Source organism: Bactrocera neohumeralis, chromosome 3 (assembly GCF_024586455.1).
Source record: "Bactrocera neohumeralis isolate Rockhampton chromosome 3, APGP_CSIRO_Bneo_wtdbg2-racon-allhic-juicebox.fasta_v2, whole genome shotgun sequence".
Lineage (NCBI taxonomy): Eukaryota > Metazoa > Arthropoda > Insecta > Diptera > Tephritidae > Bactrocera > Bactrocera neohumeralis.
In genome coordinates, this window is record NC_065920.1 from 23592206 (window position 1) to 23611370 (window position 19165).

Below are 19165 nucleotides of genomic sequence, written 5' to 3' on the forward strand. Positions count from 1 at the left end.
TATTTTTGGCGAATACATGACTCAGGTTCCATATAGAGAGATTTTTTTGCTTAGATTTAGATTTCGTATTAGAATAAAATGATCTTTAAATACGATTTTTGGTAGTACTCCGACACTAGCGCCATCTAGCAGGCTTAAATTTATTTGGAGATACACTTCCTGAGTGATTCAAGACTTTAGTATAAAATCTGATTAAATTTAAGCCGGTCTGGTGCGTTTAAAGGCGAAGTATTACGTGATGGTAGTGAAGTCAATGAAAACATGCTTCCTGTGTGCCGTCCGACCACCTTTTTTGATGAACATAGTACCGAAAACGTTAAAAAATCGAGATAATAGAAATCTCTCGATATCTTATATATCGGAGAGATTTTGAGAATGTTTTGGCTAATTTTTGTTAAACGTTTTGGTATGAAAGCGTTTGTTTTTTATTTTGCAAAAACGACGTCGATAGAGACCACAAAAGAGGGCTGGGAACCTTGCATTTATCAAATCCAACATTATTGGTGACGAGACGCGGTCACGTGATGAAGTGGGTTAAACTTTGGCAAATCTTTATAGGATCAGCAGCCAATTTTGACGACGTTAAAACAGATTTGTAGTAAAATCTATAAAGACGAAGTTTTTTTTTTGCCAATCTGGGTCATATTTGATCAGATGATATACTCATCACTATACTACATCTATCTTCATATATACAATTTTACTGTGGCATCCACGTTCCCTAGATTATAAAGGTTTATATATATACCTAACCACTGAGGAAATTAAGCTTACCCTGCCGTTTATTGGGTGGGTATAAAAATTGTTGAGCCTCCACAAAGACCTCAAACACTTTAGAAACAAAATGACGAATACTTTTATTCATAAGTGTATGCGGTATATGTAAGTATGTATTATAAGTAAACAAATGCTTTCACACAAAACCATGCGCCTCTTATTGGTGACGTTTGACAAGCATATGACTTACATGGCAAAGTGCACTCGACTGTTGCACAATGTACAATGCACAACTACAAGTGTATACACACAGACATACAGACACATGCAAGCATGTTTGTGTACAAAATAACACGAGACGTTGACAACCCTATTTTAAATTTGACAGCCTGCAGAAAAGCAGTGCTGTTTGTGAGAGCTCAAAAGCTAAGAAGAAGACGTGAAATGTCTTAGACATTAGTAGAAGCTATGTTTATATCTTCTAAGGGTTAATTGTGTTCTTTCTGCAATAAACGTTTTTCATTCAATTTGAAAATGTCAATAACTTTTGTATTTTTTTAAGTTCGCTACTTAAAAGATTTAATTTTAAATTTCGTTGACTCATCCCTTTTGCATCTATTTCGCACCAGTATGGATACAGTTAAGTAGTGAAGTTGGCAATGCAATTTTATGCGTGCATGATTCCCTTAAAAAGTGGTATGCTGGCACGTGCTACAAAATTTTGAAAGAAGCAAAATGCATAAACATCAAATAAAGAACAACAACAAACAAAGTTACATAAGAGAAACATGCGATATGACAGACATCATGGAAACATGCATTTATAAGTATATAAGTGTATGTGTATGCATAAGTGTAAAGTAGAAAGCGGTTGACCACATCAAAATATGGGTCAAATGACTTCCTTGTCACTTAAAGTCAACAATATTGTAAAATATTTGGACAACGTATGTCAGAGTAATCAAGAGATGTATGCATATATATATAGAAATATACATATGATAGCTTTTTATTACACGGATAACTCTTTATATATTATATATGGAAAACCAGAAAAGCATTGGTCCTCTATAACAGTTATAAGGGTGTGTTCATTGAACTGATCTGGTAATTAAAATAAAAACATGACTTTATCATCCAAAAATTATTAATTGTATTCCATATGTACTGCACAGGGTGCATTCGAAGTTCATTTTTGAATATACGTGAGCTTGTTTAAATCAGGATCACCTTTAAAACGGGCTCTGAATCAATATAGGCATCAAAGTTTAATCCAATTTTCCATACACTTCACCACGGGACCGCGTCTCGCCAGCAGTAAAGATGCGTTTGATATACATAGGGTTCCCAGCTCTCTTTTGTGGTCTCTATCGACGTCGTTTTTGCAAAATAAAAAAACGTTTCATATCCGAAACAGTAACCAAAATAGTTAGACGATCCATAAGATATCTAGAGATGCTCTAGTATCTCTCCAATGTCAATACAACGATTTCAAGCGCTATTTCTTTAACTTTTTCGGTGTCATCTTCATTAACAAAGGTGATTGGACGGTACACAAGAAGCAAGTTTTCGTCGACTTCAGGACCATCATGCTTTTTGCCTTTAAAAGAACCAGTCTGGATTAAATTTAATCAGATTTCAACTTCATAGATTCCTGAATCGCTAAGTTCATTTTGATGAAAATGTAAAGAAAACTTACTCAAAAAGAGTTTCTCCATATATACTTAAGCACGCTAGATGGCGCTATTGTCGCATTACTGCCAAAAATCTTATTTCAAGACAATTTGGTCTAGATTCATTTTTTGAAAATTCGTAAGCCTGTTTAGATCAGGGATGCTCACACCATAGCTCAATTCGCTTCGTTTGGCTCCCAAAAACATCACATGCTTTAGGTTGTTTCCGAGAAAAACATTTCCAAACAAATCAACATTGCTTTGTTGTCATTCATAATGACAGAAAACGATTTTTATATATATTGAAGTTGCTGTCATTTGGCTCCGGAGTTCAGTTTGTTGTTCAGTAGAGTAATAATAGAGGAAAAGACATGACTCCATTCACTTGGTAGTGGCCAGAAATTATTCTTTTACATATGGTTCAAGCAGTTCACGACTTCCGGTCTTAGACCAGGTATCCTCTGGCTAGCTACAAAACATCTGGATGAATGCGAGCTAAAGTGAGAAAGCGAAACATCCCTCCCCAGGGTTATGCGCTGAGTTTGGGACCCGCTATAAAAAAAAAAACTTCCAATAAGGGTCATAGCAACCTTTCTGTTGTAAACTCGGCTATAACCACGTAAGCGGTGTCTACGTCAATAAAGAGGAAAAATAAGAGGAAAATGAAGAGAGTTAAGGTCCAAAAGTGAAACGTATTCTCTGTGTAATCCTACGACTTCTCTCGTTAAGTCCAACTGAAGCAGAACTTACGGCTTCCAACAAGAAATATTTGAACTGAAGATTTTGTAATATATTACAAATTAGGTTATGCATAAAACCTTAAAAAATACCAGCCCATTTGGACCTTTCCCAAGCGATAAAACTAATTTTAAAAAAATTATTAACTTAACTAGTAGATTACGTTACATTATGAGGTCGATCCTCAAAACGATCTCACTTGTACAGCTTCATACGCCGGTCGGTTGTGTTACCTAAAGTCTTGCATCAGCTGGACAATGTAGGAAAAAGTGTCTGGTTGTTCCACCTCACCCTCTTTCATACAACTTTGACAACTAGCGTCCGTCAAAATTTTGCCGCATGAATGCCTATTGGACAGCGTCCAGTAAAAATATCTACGATTGCGGCAAGATGAACTTTGTAAAGAGCAAATAAGTGAGAAGATCTTCTGTCCTCTACTCTAGGACAGAAAGATCTCGCATTCGTACAGTAGCTGGTCCCCGACCAAGACCTGCTAAGCGCAAACTAAGTCCATAGATCTAGTGTTGGAACAAAAGATGATGCGGCAAGATGAACTTTGTAAAGTGCAAGTAGTTCAGAAGATTTCCTCCGTACTACTCTAGGTCAGAAAGATCTCCCAGTGCTGCTAAACACAAGCTAAGTTCATAGATCCAGTGCTAGAACTCAAGGTGCCAACAGAGATGCAACACTTTCGGACTCCGATGTGAGCGGGATATGGGTGCGCCGCGTTAATCGCTCATCGGCTTTACAGTTCTAGTAAAGTAGGTAAAGTAATAGGTTGTTCCTAAGTAATTTAAATTAGATAAGCTTGGAATAATTTCAAAATTTAACCAGATAACAAATATACTGAGCAAATCAGGAATTACAAAACTAATGTGAGAATATGATCTATAAGAGGATTTATAATAGGAGTTATATTATGATTTATTTTCCATCCATGAAATATCATACAAAAGAAGAGGTCTTCAGTTTCATATTCGTGGGGACGTCACAAATTGGACGTTAAAACCTGAATCAACATTGATTCGAAGGAGGATTTTTGTACGTTTCTAAAGTTGCCAATAGGTCGTGAAGAAGTAAAGACCATCTCGTCTACAAATTACTAAAATACCCTTTCTTCCATTTTTATGTAACTTTTGTCAGTTTTTAAAAGTAGCGGAGAATGTCTGACTTTGAGTAACTTAACATTTACATAGCCAACGTAGTACCTGTGTCTTGATACGGGAACTGCCATTCGCTGGAAAGTGGAGACGTGAAACAAATACATAGCCCGAGGAGTCCTTGAGTTTTAAGTCGGAGACTGTCGCATGAGACCCTATTGGTTATATAGAGATTAAAACAGTTTCTTATCTTTCTTTAGAGCCTGTATGGCACATGAATACCTAAGTTGGGTGAATGCAAAAAGGGTTACTGGCTTTGTCTACATTTTCCATAAAAGTTCGACAATTTCACTACATTTCATCTTCTCTCTCTTCCGCTGACATCATGGCAGAGATCTTACGAGTACTTCTGGTGCTTTACTCATTAGTTTTGGCTTTAACCGATCTGTTGTATGGTGTAGAAGGCCGAAATGTCAGCGCGTGGCTTTACTAACTACTGTGGTCTATTTCCTGAACCACTTACGCCGAAGAAGCAGGAATCCCTGCACAACAACCATAATAACTTTCATCAACTCTTAAATGTAACAAATTCCAATTTGATTTACCACTGCCACAAACGCCTTTGGGTATCGAAAACTTGGTCCCTATGGAGCTCGATAACTTGAAATCTGCCTACTATTTATGGCGCATACAGAAACGAACATTTAATGGCTATCGTATATATGTACATATTTACATACACATACACATATGTATTTTCTACATTGCAAGTCAACGTAGTTGGTGTTATCACTTTATTAGCGGCCCGGCCATCTTATTCAAAACCACTAGACGCTAGTTCTTTTATTTCGATATTTTCCATTTCATCACGCTCCCGGTCTGAATTGGCCATTTAAGAAGAATGAGAAAATGATTACGATGATGGCGATTTGACAGAAATGTGTTGGACGCCGCTTAGTTATGCTTCGCTTGCGGCATTTGCTGCAGTGCTTTGTTCCTCTCTCGTAGGCAGTTTTACAGCGCGCCATTATTATGTTGGCACTGGCTTACATACCACATGTATACAGTTATATCTGCATACAGCGTTTTTCCTCCGCTTTTACACTTCTTCTACTTCTTCGTTTGGAAGGGATTCGTTGTTGGTAGTTGTGGTGCGGGATAATGGTATCGTGTTCTTTTATCTTCAATAAGGGAGTAGTTAGTGCCTTCGGCTAGTTAACGTGCTGGATGACAGTCAAGCTGTAGATATGGCAGGCTATAAGCATTGTCGTACCGCTGGCTAAATCATACAAAATCGCTGACATGATAATTTTTCTTCATCATTTACTTTCGACTCGTGCAAGAAGGTCCGTAGATACACAGAAACCTCATGGCTATAACCGCTCCCCACTCTTGCAGTTGTAAATATGTATTTTATACACACTTACATGTTATGGTATATAAGGATATACGCATTGTGGCGTAATTGAAATTGCCTCATGTTGTGGAAAAATGCGCTCCATAATAGTTGGTGCTTAATTGCATTGTTTAACCCAATGTAATACGTATGTAGGTATATGTGTAACTATGGTGCTCCGCATTAATTATTATTATTTTTCAACCATTCCATATCCACAAGAATAATGTTGTCCAATCTGCGATTCAAATGTGTAATTCCCTTGACGAATATATAGATAATTTCCTCAAATTATAGGGTGCTTTTTAAGGTATATGTATCGTATTTGGACTGTCAAACCAGCTCTTAAAACCAAAATACAGGTATGTGTTTGACAGTTTAGCCCTCTTTGGTTAATTATCATGCAAAATGGCCCTATTTCTGCATAGAAACTCTTCATTGACAACCCTAATGTGTAATTCCCTTGACGAATATATAGATAATTTCCTCGAATTATAGGGTGCTTTTTAAGGTACATGTATGTTTACAGTCCTTCATCCTTTTCGTTGTTTGGCGCCAGTTGGAGATTCCAAGTGTAGCCAGATCCTTCTCCACCTGGTCTTTTCAACGGAGTGGAAGTCTTCCTCTTCCTATGCTTCCACCGGCGGGTACTGCGTCGAATTCTTTCAGAACGGAAGTCTTTTCATTCATTTGGACGACATGACCTAGCTAGCGTAGCCACTATCTCTTAATTCGCTGAACTATGTTAAAGTCGTCATATATCTCATACAGCTTATCGTTCCATCGACTGTAGTATTCGCCGTTGTCAATACCAAAAATACCATAAATCTTCCGCAGAACCTTTATCTCGAAAATTCATAGCGCGATTCATCGGGTATTGTCACCGTCCATGGCTCTGCACCATATTGTTCGTCGAGAGAGGACTTTACTTCTCAATTGTCTACTCAGTCCGAAGTACCACTTGTAGGTAAGAGTAATCTTGCGTTGGATTTCGATGCTGACGTTGTTGTTGGGGTTAATGATGGTTCCAAGATAGACGAAATTATCTACGACTTCGGAGTTTGGACTGTCAACAGTGACGTGCTCCTTACCCAGTCTAGAGAAAGCAGAACTAACCGCGCGGATGTTGGGCTCAATGATATCCAGCAGCTGTACACTGTTATACTCGTAGAAGATTGTACCTTCTCTATTCAGCTCTGCAGCTCGAACTATTTTCTTCAGCAGTAGATTGAAGAAGTCTCACGATAGAGAGACGCCTTGTCTGAAACCTCGTTTAGTATCGAACGGCTCGGTGAGGTTCTTCCCGATCCTGATGGAGCTTTTGGTATTGCTCAACGTCAGTTTACACAACCGTATTAGTTTTGCGGGCATTCTTAAGGGTTTACGTACCCAAAATCAAAATTATTGTATTTGTAGTATTGATAGTTCTGAAAAGACTCTCCAAGCTCCCTTAGATTCAGAAAAAATAACTGTTTAGTGTCGTTTACATGCTGAAGCAATAATTATCGGTGAAGCCATTATTGATTCTTATATATTTTCAAAATTGTGAAAGGAACTGCAGGCAAGTGATTGCTACTTTTTGATGCCCCATTTCAACAAAGACCAGACTTCAAACAGGAAGGTACAATAAGCGCACGAAACCATAGCTAATGTTATGGAACTAAACTAAAGTTGCGACGAACTTTTAGTGACTGAAACATATCAGGAAATGTGCCTGTAAATCTGTCATGTAGACTTGCTCATAAACGGCTATATCTTAGATTTTTGGTGAGAAAAGGTGGTGAAAATGATCATAAGGTCTTAATAATATAAGTTTGATGTGGTAATTCCGTGGTTAATTCCGTTCTAACTAAAAATTCCCCAAAACTTGCTAACTACGAGTATTAAAGTCAAAATGAGAATAACTCTATAAGAAATATCCTTTAGGTTAAGTTATGTTAGATTCAATGGTTGAACGTCAAGATGGGGATCGCACTTGAGCTACCATACACAGTTATTTGTGAAGTTAGAAAACAATGTTTTGTAATCATAACTTATAAGTCGACAAATACTTATCTTTAAAGCCAATAAAAATCTACTAAAGCATTTTGGGTCTATGCTCATCAGCTCACAAGTATGTCTGAAAGGGTGAGCTCCCAGTTGTTTAAACCTCGATCACCCAAATGCGGGACATCGAAGAAGCAGTTGGGATGTTTCTACTGTGTCTTATACAACTGATGCTACGGAAGAGTCTCTATCTTATACGTGGACGCTATTAGCATAACCGTAATGTGTGGATATACGATGTACCGATAGGGAAAATGACCAGTTAGAACCCTTACAACTAGGAAAAGCCTTATCTCGTAGTGACTCGAAGCAGTTGTTGGCGAGGTTAGGCATTAATTAGCCAGCATTAAATTCACCAACCCTGCGCCGTACTTCTATCAAATACTCTGAGAACATAATGGGAATACTCATTGGTAATTGTACTGTGAAGAGGAGTCTCGTTTTCTTTGGTAGAGCAATGTGCAACACAAATATAATTGAGTTTTGTGCGGCTTATTATTTTTTATACCGAAAGGTATCGAGATACACGTAGTGTTACAAGGTTCTGCCGGATGCTTTATGGCTTTTTTTATGAGAACCTTAACAAAATAAATATGTTCAAATTTGACCCAAAATGACAAAAATAACTAATTTTAGTTTAACTTTTTTATCTCCTTCAAAATAATTTCCATTAGGCATTTCTTCAGATGGGGATGGTCTTCAGTGTCTTCAGAGAATATTGATTTTTTCGGCTTCGGCTCATTTCTAGAGCCACATTCGCTAGTTTGTTGAACACTTTGGATATAATATTCATAAGCCCACGTCTCGTCACCTGTAATAAAGGAAGTGATGAATGTGGGGTCCGCACATACGTTGTCAGTCATCTTCTTTGCCACCTCGATGCCATTTTTACAAAAGATAAAGGTACAAGTAGGGCTTTATGTCCAGAACATTTATCAAAATATATTGAGACAGTCCATAAGAGATGTTGAGGTCCTCTCTTATCTTTCTGATATTTACGCAACGATTTTTAAACACTGTTTCTTTAACAGTTTCGATTTTATCGTCTTTAATAGAGGTGAATGGAGGACTTCTTCATAAAATAAGAAGAATTTTTTTGTAAATTTTGTAAGAAAATTGCGTCAGAAACTGACTATTCTTTTTAACGGTATTTCTCAAAGGTCAAAAATTAAAAGTAAATTAACTTCGCACAGTATTTGCTTTGGAAAATCTCGTAATCTAACACCAGATTGTAAAACAGTTGCAATTTTTTCGATTCCGTCCAAGTTTTGCTCATCTCCACATATTTGGTGTTCTGTTTTTTCGGTCAGGGTGATTAGCCTGTTCTGCAAAGAAGGCTACGTTTCATGGCAGTAGATCGGAGTAACCTCGGTATTGTTTATAGTTATTGGCAATACAAGTATACTATTTCGCCGGCCTTAGCAACTAATAGTTGTGAGCCTTAAACTTTTATTATTATTATTATTATTATTATTATTATTATTATTATTATTATTATTATTATTATTATTATTATTATTATAACTATTAATTTTCTCTACTCGGAAATTTTAATCATTTTATATGCTCATCTCCATTTTTCGTCACAGCTCGTCGGCAAATGCAACACAACAATGAAATGCCTGTTGACAACATGGCCGCGAGCAGAGTGGACGTCAACAAATTATTGTTGTCAACAAACGAAATCGAAAGTGAATTGTGCAACAACTACAAATCGGGCAACGAAAATCAAACAAAGCGCAAAATGTCACTGGTTTGGGCAATACAGACATTCGCTTGCGAGCGACATCAGCAATCGGCACAACAAATGTATTACAAGAAACCGAATTACATGTCAAAAGTGTCACCCATTATGCATGAAAGCGAGTCAGCTGTGCATCGTGCTTTTACTGGCGTCACTGTTCGTGTTGCAAGCTGAAGTTGTTGCTGGAACGTTGGTGGCTGCCGAGGCGGGGACAACATCTACGGCAGCCACATCTGTCAATTTCAAAAGTATTATACGCATCGGCGACGGCAATATTGTCACCAGAGTGAGTAGCAGTTTGATTATATGAATTTAATAGATGTAATTTTCACTTAACGCGTACCCCGTCTTACTTTTGAGGTTAAGTAATCCGAACAAACAAACAAATGAGTATGTGGATATAATAATACGCTTATCTGGTTTAATGATATTATGTATATGTAGACACAAAAGTCATCACGAATACTCTATTAGGGTTGGTCTTAATTTTAAGAGATTTTATTTTTAAGGCTCATAAAAAGGATTTACACTAAAACATATCGATCACAACTACATAATGTTAGAAATTTTTGTAATCAAATTTTATGATAAAAAATGTAAGTATCTCGTCAACATTTACAAAGGTCATTACTCGATCGAAGTCAGCAAAAATCTAAATATATACATATGTATGTACATATTCATAGTAATAAAATTAGAACCATCAAATTATAAACAGGCCCCTTCTTTTTCTACGATACCAGAGTATATGTGATAACTCCGTCCATGAGAATAGAGAACGAAGTAATTGAGTTAGGAGAGACATTTTGAGTGAACAAAGTATTTGATGGAACTGAACCAAGAGTGGTAAATAATATTTTAACGAAAGCGGCGAGGGATTCAAGGTAAAGCAGGGTGCCGGGTCATAACGGAATCGCAGGAAATTGTAAAGCTGATGAGCTAGCAAGGAAAGGCACCTTAGAACCACTATCGGTAGAATGGGAGCGGGTCGGTGCTCTCGTATCCCATTGTTTTCTACTTCTAGACAGCTGGGCTTAGCCAGTGCTAGGCCACCATCGGTACATGCGCTGTCGCAAAAGCTTCCTCGTCCAAGATCGATCGCAGAAGGTCTAGTGATCGCGCTCAATAAGGCTAGACTGTAGTTGTGTGGCTTTTAACAGGCCATTGCCCTATTGGCGGTTGAGAATCTTACCAGACGCCATTTGCAGAAGCTGTATGTAAGAAGATGAGGTGGAAACAACTCTACATTTCCTTCTTGACTGTCCCTCGTTTGGGAGGTCAAGACTTAAACTCTTGGGAGCGCATGCCTTCATACATCCCACCGAATTGGCGGGAGTGGAAATTAAACGCCTTTGCAAATTTGTATTGTCTACTAGGCGTTCTGCTAATTTATAAGTTCGAACACAAGAGTTCTTCTTTTCTATGACATCACAAAGGACTACATATAGCTGTCAACGTGCGATCTTCGATCCATCTAACCTAACCTAACCAAGGTAAAACAATCCAAGAATTATATCTATAATACTGCCACCTAGAGAATCTAGATAGAAATTTGGGTCCGTTCAAGATTTGTTTGCCGAAAGTGACCATTCAAAAATCAGTTCAACCATCTAGAATGCGGAGTCTGTACTTCAAACTTCGACAATTTCCTCAGTTCATTAGTCTCGTTAGTTTCGTGAACGTATTGTTAGCGACTTCTAAAATACTGTTCTCTTAAGAACTAATTGATTTCTAGATCACATAGTTATTGTGCGGGGTTTTCAAGAAATTTTGGAAACCCAAAAACCGAATGATTTTTCTATAAAATTTTTTATAATTTTTCAAAAACTGTAATTTTAGTTGATATTAATCCTGTCAGAATATGAGTATTAGGATATTTTATGCGAGCTCCTAGAGAAATCTTGCGTTCAGTTTCCGTTATGTAAAACACACGATTATTTTTTTTTTACATCATATTAGGACAAGCCTGATTTCTAAGTAACGTCTTTCAGAACCCCATCAAACTAGTATTTAACTTATTTATTGGAAAAAATATAGAGAGAAAACTTTTCACAAATTAAGCAAACAAAGGTTTTTGAGAGTTGATTGGATTATTTCGGTTATAGGGAGGGTCTTTACTGTTATATTCTATCAAAATTTAGGCTTTCTTCTCTTTAAAATTTGAATATTGTTTTTTTAATAACAGGACAATTGAAAGGTCTCCGGCCTACCAGAGTAAAACACATTTTTTGTAAAATGTTTTCTTATTCAAGTTCGAAGTATGTAATATTCAAGGGTGATACACTAATTATCGCGAGGCTTCTACTTTTCGATACCATTTTTTAGTTCGATTTGTCCTTTGCTTCAAAATAGGCCTTAGTTTCGGTGATCGCCTCTTCATCCAACGAAAACTTCTTCTCAGCGAGTATTCCTTTGAGAACTGAGTGAACAGAAAATAGTCACTGGGGGCCAGTGTTAGAGAGTACGGTAGATGCGGAAGCCGTTCTAAAACCAATTCACAGATTTTTGCCATCGTTTTCATTTTCAGCAATTTCATTTTCTTCAAATGTGGCCGTTTTCGGGGATTTCGTGCTGCAAATGGTTCATATGTAATAGTCGCTGATGATGATCCTCCCTTTTCCAAGGTACTCAACAACAATTATTCCATGCACATCTCAAAATACAGACGACATAACCTTCTCAGCCGACTGTTTGTTGGCTTTTTCTACGCTTTGGAGCGTTTTTATCATGTGTAGTCCACTCGGATGACTATTGGTTAGATTTCGGAATGAAATCTTGGAGCCATGTTTCATCCTTTGTCACATATCGACGCAAAAATTCTGTCCCATTACGCTTGAACATCTCCAAATGCTGCTCCGAATCACCAACTCGTCGTTGTTTTTGGACAAAAGTGGGCTCGCGCGGCCTCCACTTTGCACAGAGCTTTCTCATACCCAAATATTCGAAAATGATATGATGTACATGTTCAGTAGATTCCTTTAAAGTCTCTGTTATCTTGAAGAACTTCATATTTCGGTCATCCAAAATTATTTTGTGGACTTTTTTGATGCTTTCGTCGGTAACAACCTTTTTTGAGCGTCCACTATGTTAACCGTTTTCGGTGCTCATTTACCCACGTCTAAACTTCGCATAACAATTCTTAATGGTTGATTTTCCTGGGACAGTGTTTGGAAACTCCTCAGCAAGCCAAGTTTTTGCTTTAATTGTCTTTTTCCCTTCAAAATCAATATTTCTTTTTTGTATTAAATTTTTAGCATTTTAGCATATTTTGTGTCAAAAATAAATCTTTAATTTCTAAATCGTCCGGTACTGTTCTGCCAAATTTGCACACATGCAGATATAAAGGAGAGTCTATAAATAAACATGATATACATATATTTTTTACATACTTCTAAATAAGGGTACAAATATGCTAACACTTATTTACGCTTACGAGCGCGCTGTGAAAAACCCGAACCGGAGCTTGATAGCAGCAGGACGCTTTTTGCACACATCACACGCTCAGGCGAGCACCAAAAATAAACGAAATCAACTCTGCTGTAGATAGCCTTTTATGAACTAAGTTGAATACCGTTATGTTATTAAGGCACTATATTTTTGCAGTAAAAATAAAATATTCACCACAGTGGACTGTTCGTTCGAAAATATATTTTTTTCCTCCATTAAGAGCGACATTCGCGTCCACTTAAGCAAAAGTTCGGTTTGATTTTGGTTTTTACAGATGCGAAAGGGGAGCTTTTGGACGCTTATTTGGTTCGATTCGACGCCGAAGGTCAAGAGACCATCAGAAATGGTTACAAAATTCCTTATTCAAGGCACATCTTCAGTAGAGTGCAAAATAATGAGAAATGTCAACCCCTTAAAATTGTCAAATCTTCATAAAATTGTGAACAGAGAAAGCCTTTTAATTATGACGTAACGACCGAAATCGAAAATACTTTAACTTCGGCCGTAGCCATCGTAGCGCCTGGAATGGACTGCACATCCTTTTGGAGCCTTTTGAATCTTATTCTTATTGAAGACGTTAGAGAAACTGATTGATCTGCATTTCCAATAGATTCACTTCCGGACGCGCAGCAAAAGTAGGTCAGTGATCACTGCCTTGCACACTCTTTTGAGTGAGCTTTTTTACGGATGGATCAAAATTTGGGAGTGTTGTTGGAGAAGTACATTGTGGGGAATTTTCCATCAACTCCAGTTTTAGGCTTCCTGTCTACTGCGGCGTCTTCAAAAAAGAGGCAGTTGCCATAAAGGTAGCAGTAGATCTACTGCTCTAGAACGTTGCCTCCTTCAGGCTCGTGAGCATTCACTCCGATAGTAGGGCAGTGATATTAGCTTTGAGTTTGTTGGCTGTATGCTCAAGACTAGTGGAGGCGTGCCTAGATCAAGTTAGATCAAGTGCTCTAGCATCAAGTTACTTGGCCACAGCGATATTGATGGAAACTGTAAGGCTGATGAGTTTGCTAGGACGGTTACTTCAGTCTCAACAACTACAGAATGAGAGCGGCTTGTAGCTACGTGTGATTCTGTGGTTTGCTACTGGATCGCTGGGCCTCAGACCAGCTCAGCAAGCGCTAATCAACTGCATTCGTAGGGTCCTTCTGGCCTTTTAACTGGACACTGTACGATCGGAATTCATGCAGCAAGATTGAACATCTTAACGAATGCCAGCATCAGCTGTTTGGAAGAAGATGAGATAGAAACCTCTCAACATTTTCTCTTCAAATGCCCCGTTTTTTGAATAAGGCAAAAACACCTCGGCTTTCGTACACTTAGACATTGAGGTCATATAGCAAAAATCGACAAAAAGCACCTTAGCGTAATTGCGATAGCTTTTGGACGCTTTGCCAATAGCTAATATCCTGCCACAAGAGTTTTGCGTTGGACTTTAAAGGACTCAATGTACTCTCTGATTGTGATCCCTCCGTCACGCTGAGGGATCAGTCATCTATCTTAACCTAACCAAACCTAACCTAACTTCGGCCGCACCGAGGATTTAAAACTTTGTTCAGGGTATAAAAGAACTTTATTTTGATTTGTATTGGTTATTATATGTGAGAACTATGTATGTATATGTTGCAGACATCCAGTCCGAACAATATGTTCGAATACTGTAGCGTTTCCTGGGACAATGATATTACCAACTTCCGTGAAGATAAGTTGGCAAATAAAAAAGTTTTCTATACAAGGCCTTAATTTTAATCGAACAGTATGTCTGGCAGCTTTCTACAATGGTCCGATATTTGGGGTTACTACAGATAAAAAGCTTCTTGGAGAGCAAACGGCGTGTACATAATTTCAGATCGATATCTCAAAGACTGAGGGACTAGTTCGGGTATATACAGACGTACGGACTAACGAACGGACATGGCTAAATCGACTCAGCTCGTCACACTGATGCTTTAGATATATAATATACTCTTTTGGTGTTACAAACTTCGTGGCAAACCTTATACGAGTATTACCGTGTTCAGGGTAAAAAAACTAACGTCAAAAAAGTGTCATAATCTCTAGTTTTAGTTCTTAAGAATTAAAAAAAAAAAATAAATATGTTCTTTACACATATTTTTTTGAATTTTTACAGGACGCTATTGAACAGTCGCTGGTAACCGTACATGATATCGCCACCGAAAATTTGGGCACCCTTTGCATATCTACACTATACCGCCCTTTGCAAGTGCCAATCAATTCCGAGCGTTATGAGAGCGCACGACAAAAGGCCGATTTGGTGGCCTCAATATTGCAGGAGGTTGGAATCGTACGACATGGTGGTGAGTCTAAAAAAATATTTACTACAATCTACATGCCAGTAGTTATTGTAACATAACCTCATTCCTTTGATATGGATAATACTTATTTTAAATTATCGACTTTCGTTTAGGGCTCAGTGATGCATTGGCCAAGGGCTTACTTAGTGACGAATCCACCACTGGCGCTAGAATTTTAGCACTAAACCTTACCAATGGTGCTGTGCAGTCGTATGTTTGGTGGGTGAAAAGTTATCATGAGAAGACTGGCGAATTGCAGCGGTACGAAGAGGATGGCTTGCAGATTGGCAAAAAGCCGATTCAGAGTTATCCATGGTAAGTGGTGAACTGTTATTATTTTACATTATAGTTTACAGTCTTTAGTCTAACTTGGCATGCCATTTGCTGGTTGTAGAGGTAGGTGGTGAGATTCCAGAACCCTTCTATTGAGGGCTGACTGCTTTTGATAACACTCTGAAAGTAATTCACCGATGCAGCAAATTATATTTGGATTGGAACATGGGGATCGCGGCAATGTTTCGTTTCAAAGAGTTGAAGCTGAGTTTGTCAGGAGTAAAAACGCTTTACTTTGTTCCCTTAAACCTAGTTACAGTCCTTTAGTGGTATTCGTTTAACATAATAAGGTGCAATGTAAGAAGTAGCTCAACACCCAGAGATTCAAATTAAGTTCATTTCTTCGACATTTATTGGAAAAAGAGTATTCCAGAATGAGGGTTTCAGCTACTTCGAGCTGTCGGCAAGATAGCTGTTCTCAGCTTGTAGTCATTTTTCACCAATTCGATTAAATTTTTCAAAAGCTTTTACCTACAACAGTACTCCGTTAACAAAATTCTATTTATTCAAGGTTCGACGATGAGAACACATCGCCAACTTTACGCTCACCCAAATTTGCACCAAGCCCACCGAATATGTATTATAAAGGATGGTGGACATTCCCCTATTTCTCCTGTACATTAAGTAAATGGATACTCTCCTATAGTATCGCAATACCACCGAGTGGACGACACGGTTTACGTGGCTTCATCAGTATCGACATCGATGTAACCGGTCTGAGGGTCAATCAGTGTGAAGCTCCCATTTATCGTTTAAGTTTCCAGCAAATGCAAAATCGACGACTGCACCTCACCGATACACCAGCTCCCGAAACCATAGAGGATATACAGGCATTTCATGGCTCACACAAATGCCATCGCGATACTATGAAGGTTAGTAAGCATTTGGCTCGTACTATATTACGATGTAACAAAAGTGTTCCAAAAGGGCGCACTTAATCTGTTAGTTGGAGTTATTGAATATTTATTTATTTGCAGTGCGACTATCGCGTCCCCAGTACGGAGACGCCGACAATAATCACTAGCAAAATTCTCTCCACACCAAATAGCTGGTCACGTGGCGCTTATCAGTGCCTTTGTCGGCGCGGTTTCTACTCGATGCGACATCCCGACGGTTTTAATGGCACCATTATGGAGATCGCATGGAAGGAGCATCAGAGAATGTGAGCAATTATTATGCAGACGTCTTTACTTGCCTGCAATGTGAGCCCGGCTGTGATTTCTGTACGGGGCCCGAGCCATGTTTGGCCAATTATAATTGGCCTTTTAGGTAAATACCAGCGAAAAAGGAGATTTCTTCATAATCTAAATACCAATTTCATTATAATATTTTTTTTTTGTACTTTTAGAATATCGCTTTTAGTAATATCAATAGGCTGTGCCATTGGTACTTTCGTGCTGGCAGGTTATCTTTTCCATCATCGCAAAGTAAAAGTTTTCAAAGTGGCCAGTCCAATATTTTTACTAATTACCCTAATTGGATGCGCAATAATGTATTTAGAGGTAAGTGCCAAATATAGGTGAGCCGTAAGATTCTTGGATATGTTTTATACATTTGTATAAGCAATAGGTAGAGATGGTTTAGTGTTATAGGTAGGACTTTGGAACTTCTTTGATCACTTTTATGCTTCAAAAAGTAAAAAAGGGGAAATGTTCAAAGAGAGGAAGCTTTATTCTGTCAAAGAGTGTACCGAGGAATCCCAGATTCAATAAGTCTGTCGGAAAGATCTTTATGAAACGTACTATATACATTCGAGTGCAGTATGCGTCAATCAATCCGTGTTCGATTAGACCACAACCCAATCCTATAGTTTTTTTAGACCGAAGAACTCATGTGATGGCTGCTCATGTACCTATGAACAACAGACCATCACAGGCATTTTGAAAGGACATTGTTTAGTATGTACCATTCAGAAAACAAGAGCTTGAACTTAGAAAGCACGATGATCACAGGGCATTGAAAATGTCGGCTTATCACACGCGCTCCAGTGAACGCTCGATTACTACTATACTGCATCTTGGAATTCATATGAACTTAATAAAGAAGTTGTGGGATGCCGGTGGCTTTTCTACCGTAACCTCTAAGAATTTTTTACGAATCAAGAAATACAGTAGTAGTGCTTAGAAGTCGATTGGGGTTTTAGAACAACTTTTATGACTAAGTTCACAAAACCATAATTCCATAATGTTCCAGAGATACAGCTAGAGAAAATTAATATCAGGTCAATTGAAAAGTCCCCGGTTTAACATTGTTTTTATTCAACATAGTTCCCAAGGGGAATACAGTGATTATAGCGACCCTCCGCCTTTTTGATAAAATTTTTGGAGCACAATTTGTCCTTTGATTCAAAAGGCCTCAGAATCGGCTGTCACATCTTCATTCGACGAAAGTTTTTTCCCTGCGAGAATTTTTTTGAGATCTGAGAACAGAAAATAGTCACTGGGGGTCAGATCTGAAGAATACGGTGCATGCAAAAGCAATTCGAAATCCAATTCATAGATTTTTGCTTTCGTTTTCACTGACTTGGGACATGATGCGTCGTCTTGGCGAAACAGAACTCTCGTTATCTTCAAATGTGGCCAGCGATTTCGTCTTTCAAACGGTCCAGTAATGTTGTTGCTTGTCCTTCCTTTTTCATGGTGGTCAGTAAAAATTATTGCAAGCGCATTCCAAAATACAAACGTATTCAGCCCACTCGGATGACTGTCGCTTAGACTTCGGAGTAATATGATGGTGTCATGTTTCGTCCATTGTCACTTTTCGTCGTAAAACCATGGGTTTAATACGCTTGAGCATCTCCAAAAACTGTTCCAAATCGTCAACTCGTCGTTGTTTTTGGTCAAAAGTGAGCTCGCGCGGGGCCAATTAAAAATCTTATGGACTTAATTCCAGTAACGCCATCTATGTGTCAGGCCGGGGACTTTTCAATCGACCTGTGCAAATATTTGACTAAAGGTGGAACATCGAGATAGAACTTTGTTCCCTAATGGGTTTCGGTAATGTGAATACATCCAATTAAGGAAATTTTGAAAATATTTTCTTTAAGTTTTGTTAAGAAAAGTCGAAAAGGTAATGAGTTCTATAAGACCATGCACCCAAACTTCAAAAAAGACTTCGATCACAGCACTTTTTTGAGATTTCTGAACTGTTGAAAGGATTTCGTTTACAAAATTGTTCGTAGTAATGTTAAAATCAAAGTTTCTAAAAATTCATAAAATTTTTCAGATGGTGGCAATTTTCCCCTACTTGGACATGACATGGTGCATCGTGACAAAGTGGACACGTCACATGGGATTTTGTATCACATACACATCTCTGCTAATGAAAACGTGGAGGTAAGTACGAAGAAAGTACCATCGAGCCTAGTTTAAAAGTTAGAGTTTTTCGTCTACGTAATTCTCTTTTATTTTGAAATATTCAAAATAACTTTTTTTTTAGAGTCTCTCTCACGTATCGCGTTAAATCGGCACACAAAGTCAAACTCACCGATCAACAACTTTTACAATGGATGGTGCCGATTTTACTCGTGATGCTCATCTATTTGGGCACTTGGACCATTTCAGCTACACCGTATGCTGAAGTGGTAGGTCTACACTACTTTTTGCATAGTTAGCAAATTTTAATTTAATGCCTCTCATGTCCTCCCATAG

At 38.1% G+C, this 19165-nt stretch overlaps 1 protein-coding gene across 1 annotated transcript in view; it reads left to right on the top strand.

The window, feature by feature from the left end:
• LOC126752246 (probable G-protein coupled receptor CG31760) overlaps nt 1–19165 on the top strand; it is a 35198-nt gene that overhangs the window by 14118 nt on the left and 1915 nt on the right. The window contains 9 exon segments of the mRNA XM_050462920.1: nt 9260–9700; nt 14999–15185; nt 15296–15497; nt 16027–16387; nt 16493–16670; nt 16673–16784; nt 16864–17017; nt 18741–18850; nt 18954–19098. Of these exon segments, the coding sequence (XP_050318877.1) occupies nt 9284–9700; nt 14999–15185; nt 15296–15497; nt 16027–16387; nt 16493–16670; nt 16673–16784; nt 16864–17017; nt 18741–18850; nt 18954–19098 (1866 nt within the window). The 5' untranslated portion in view covers nt 9260–9283.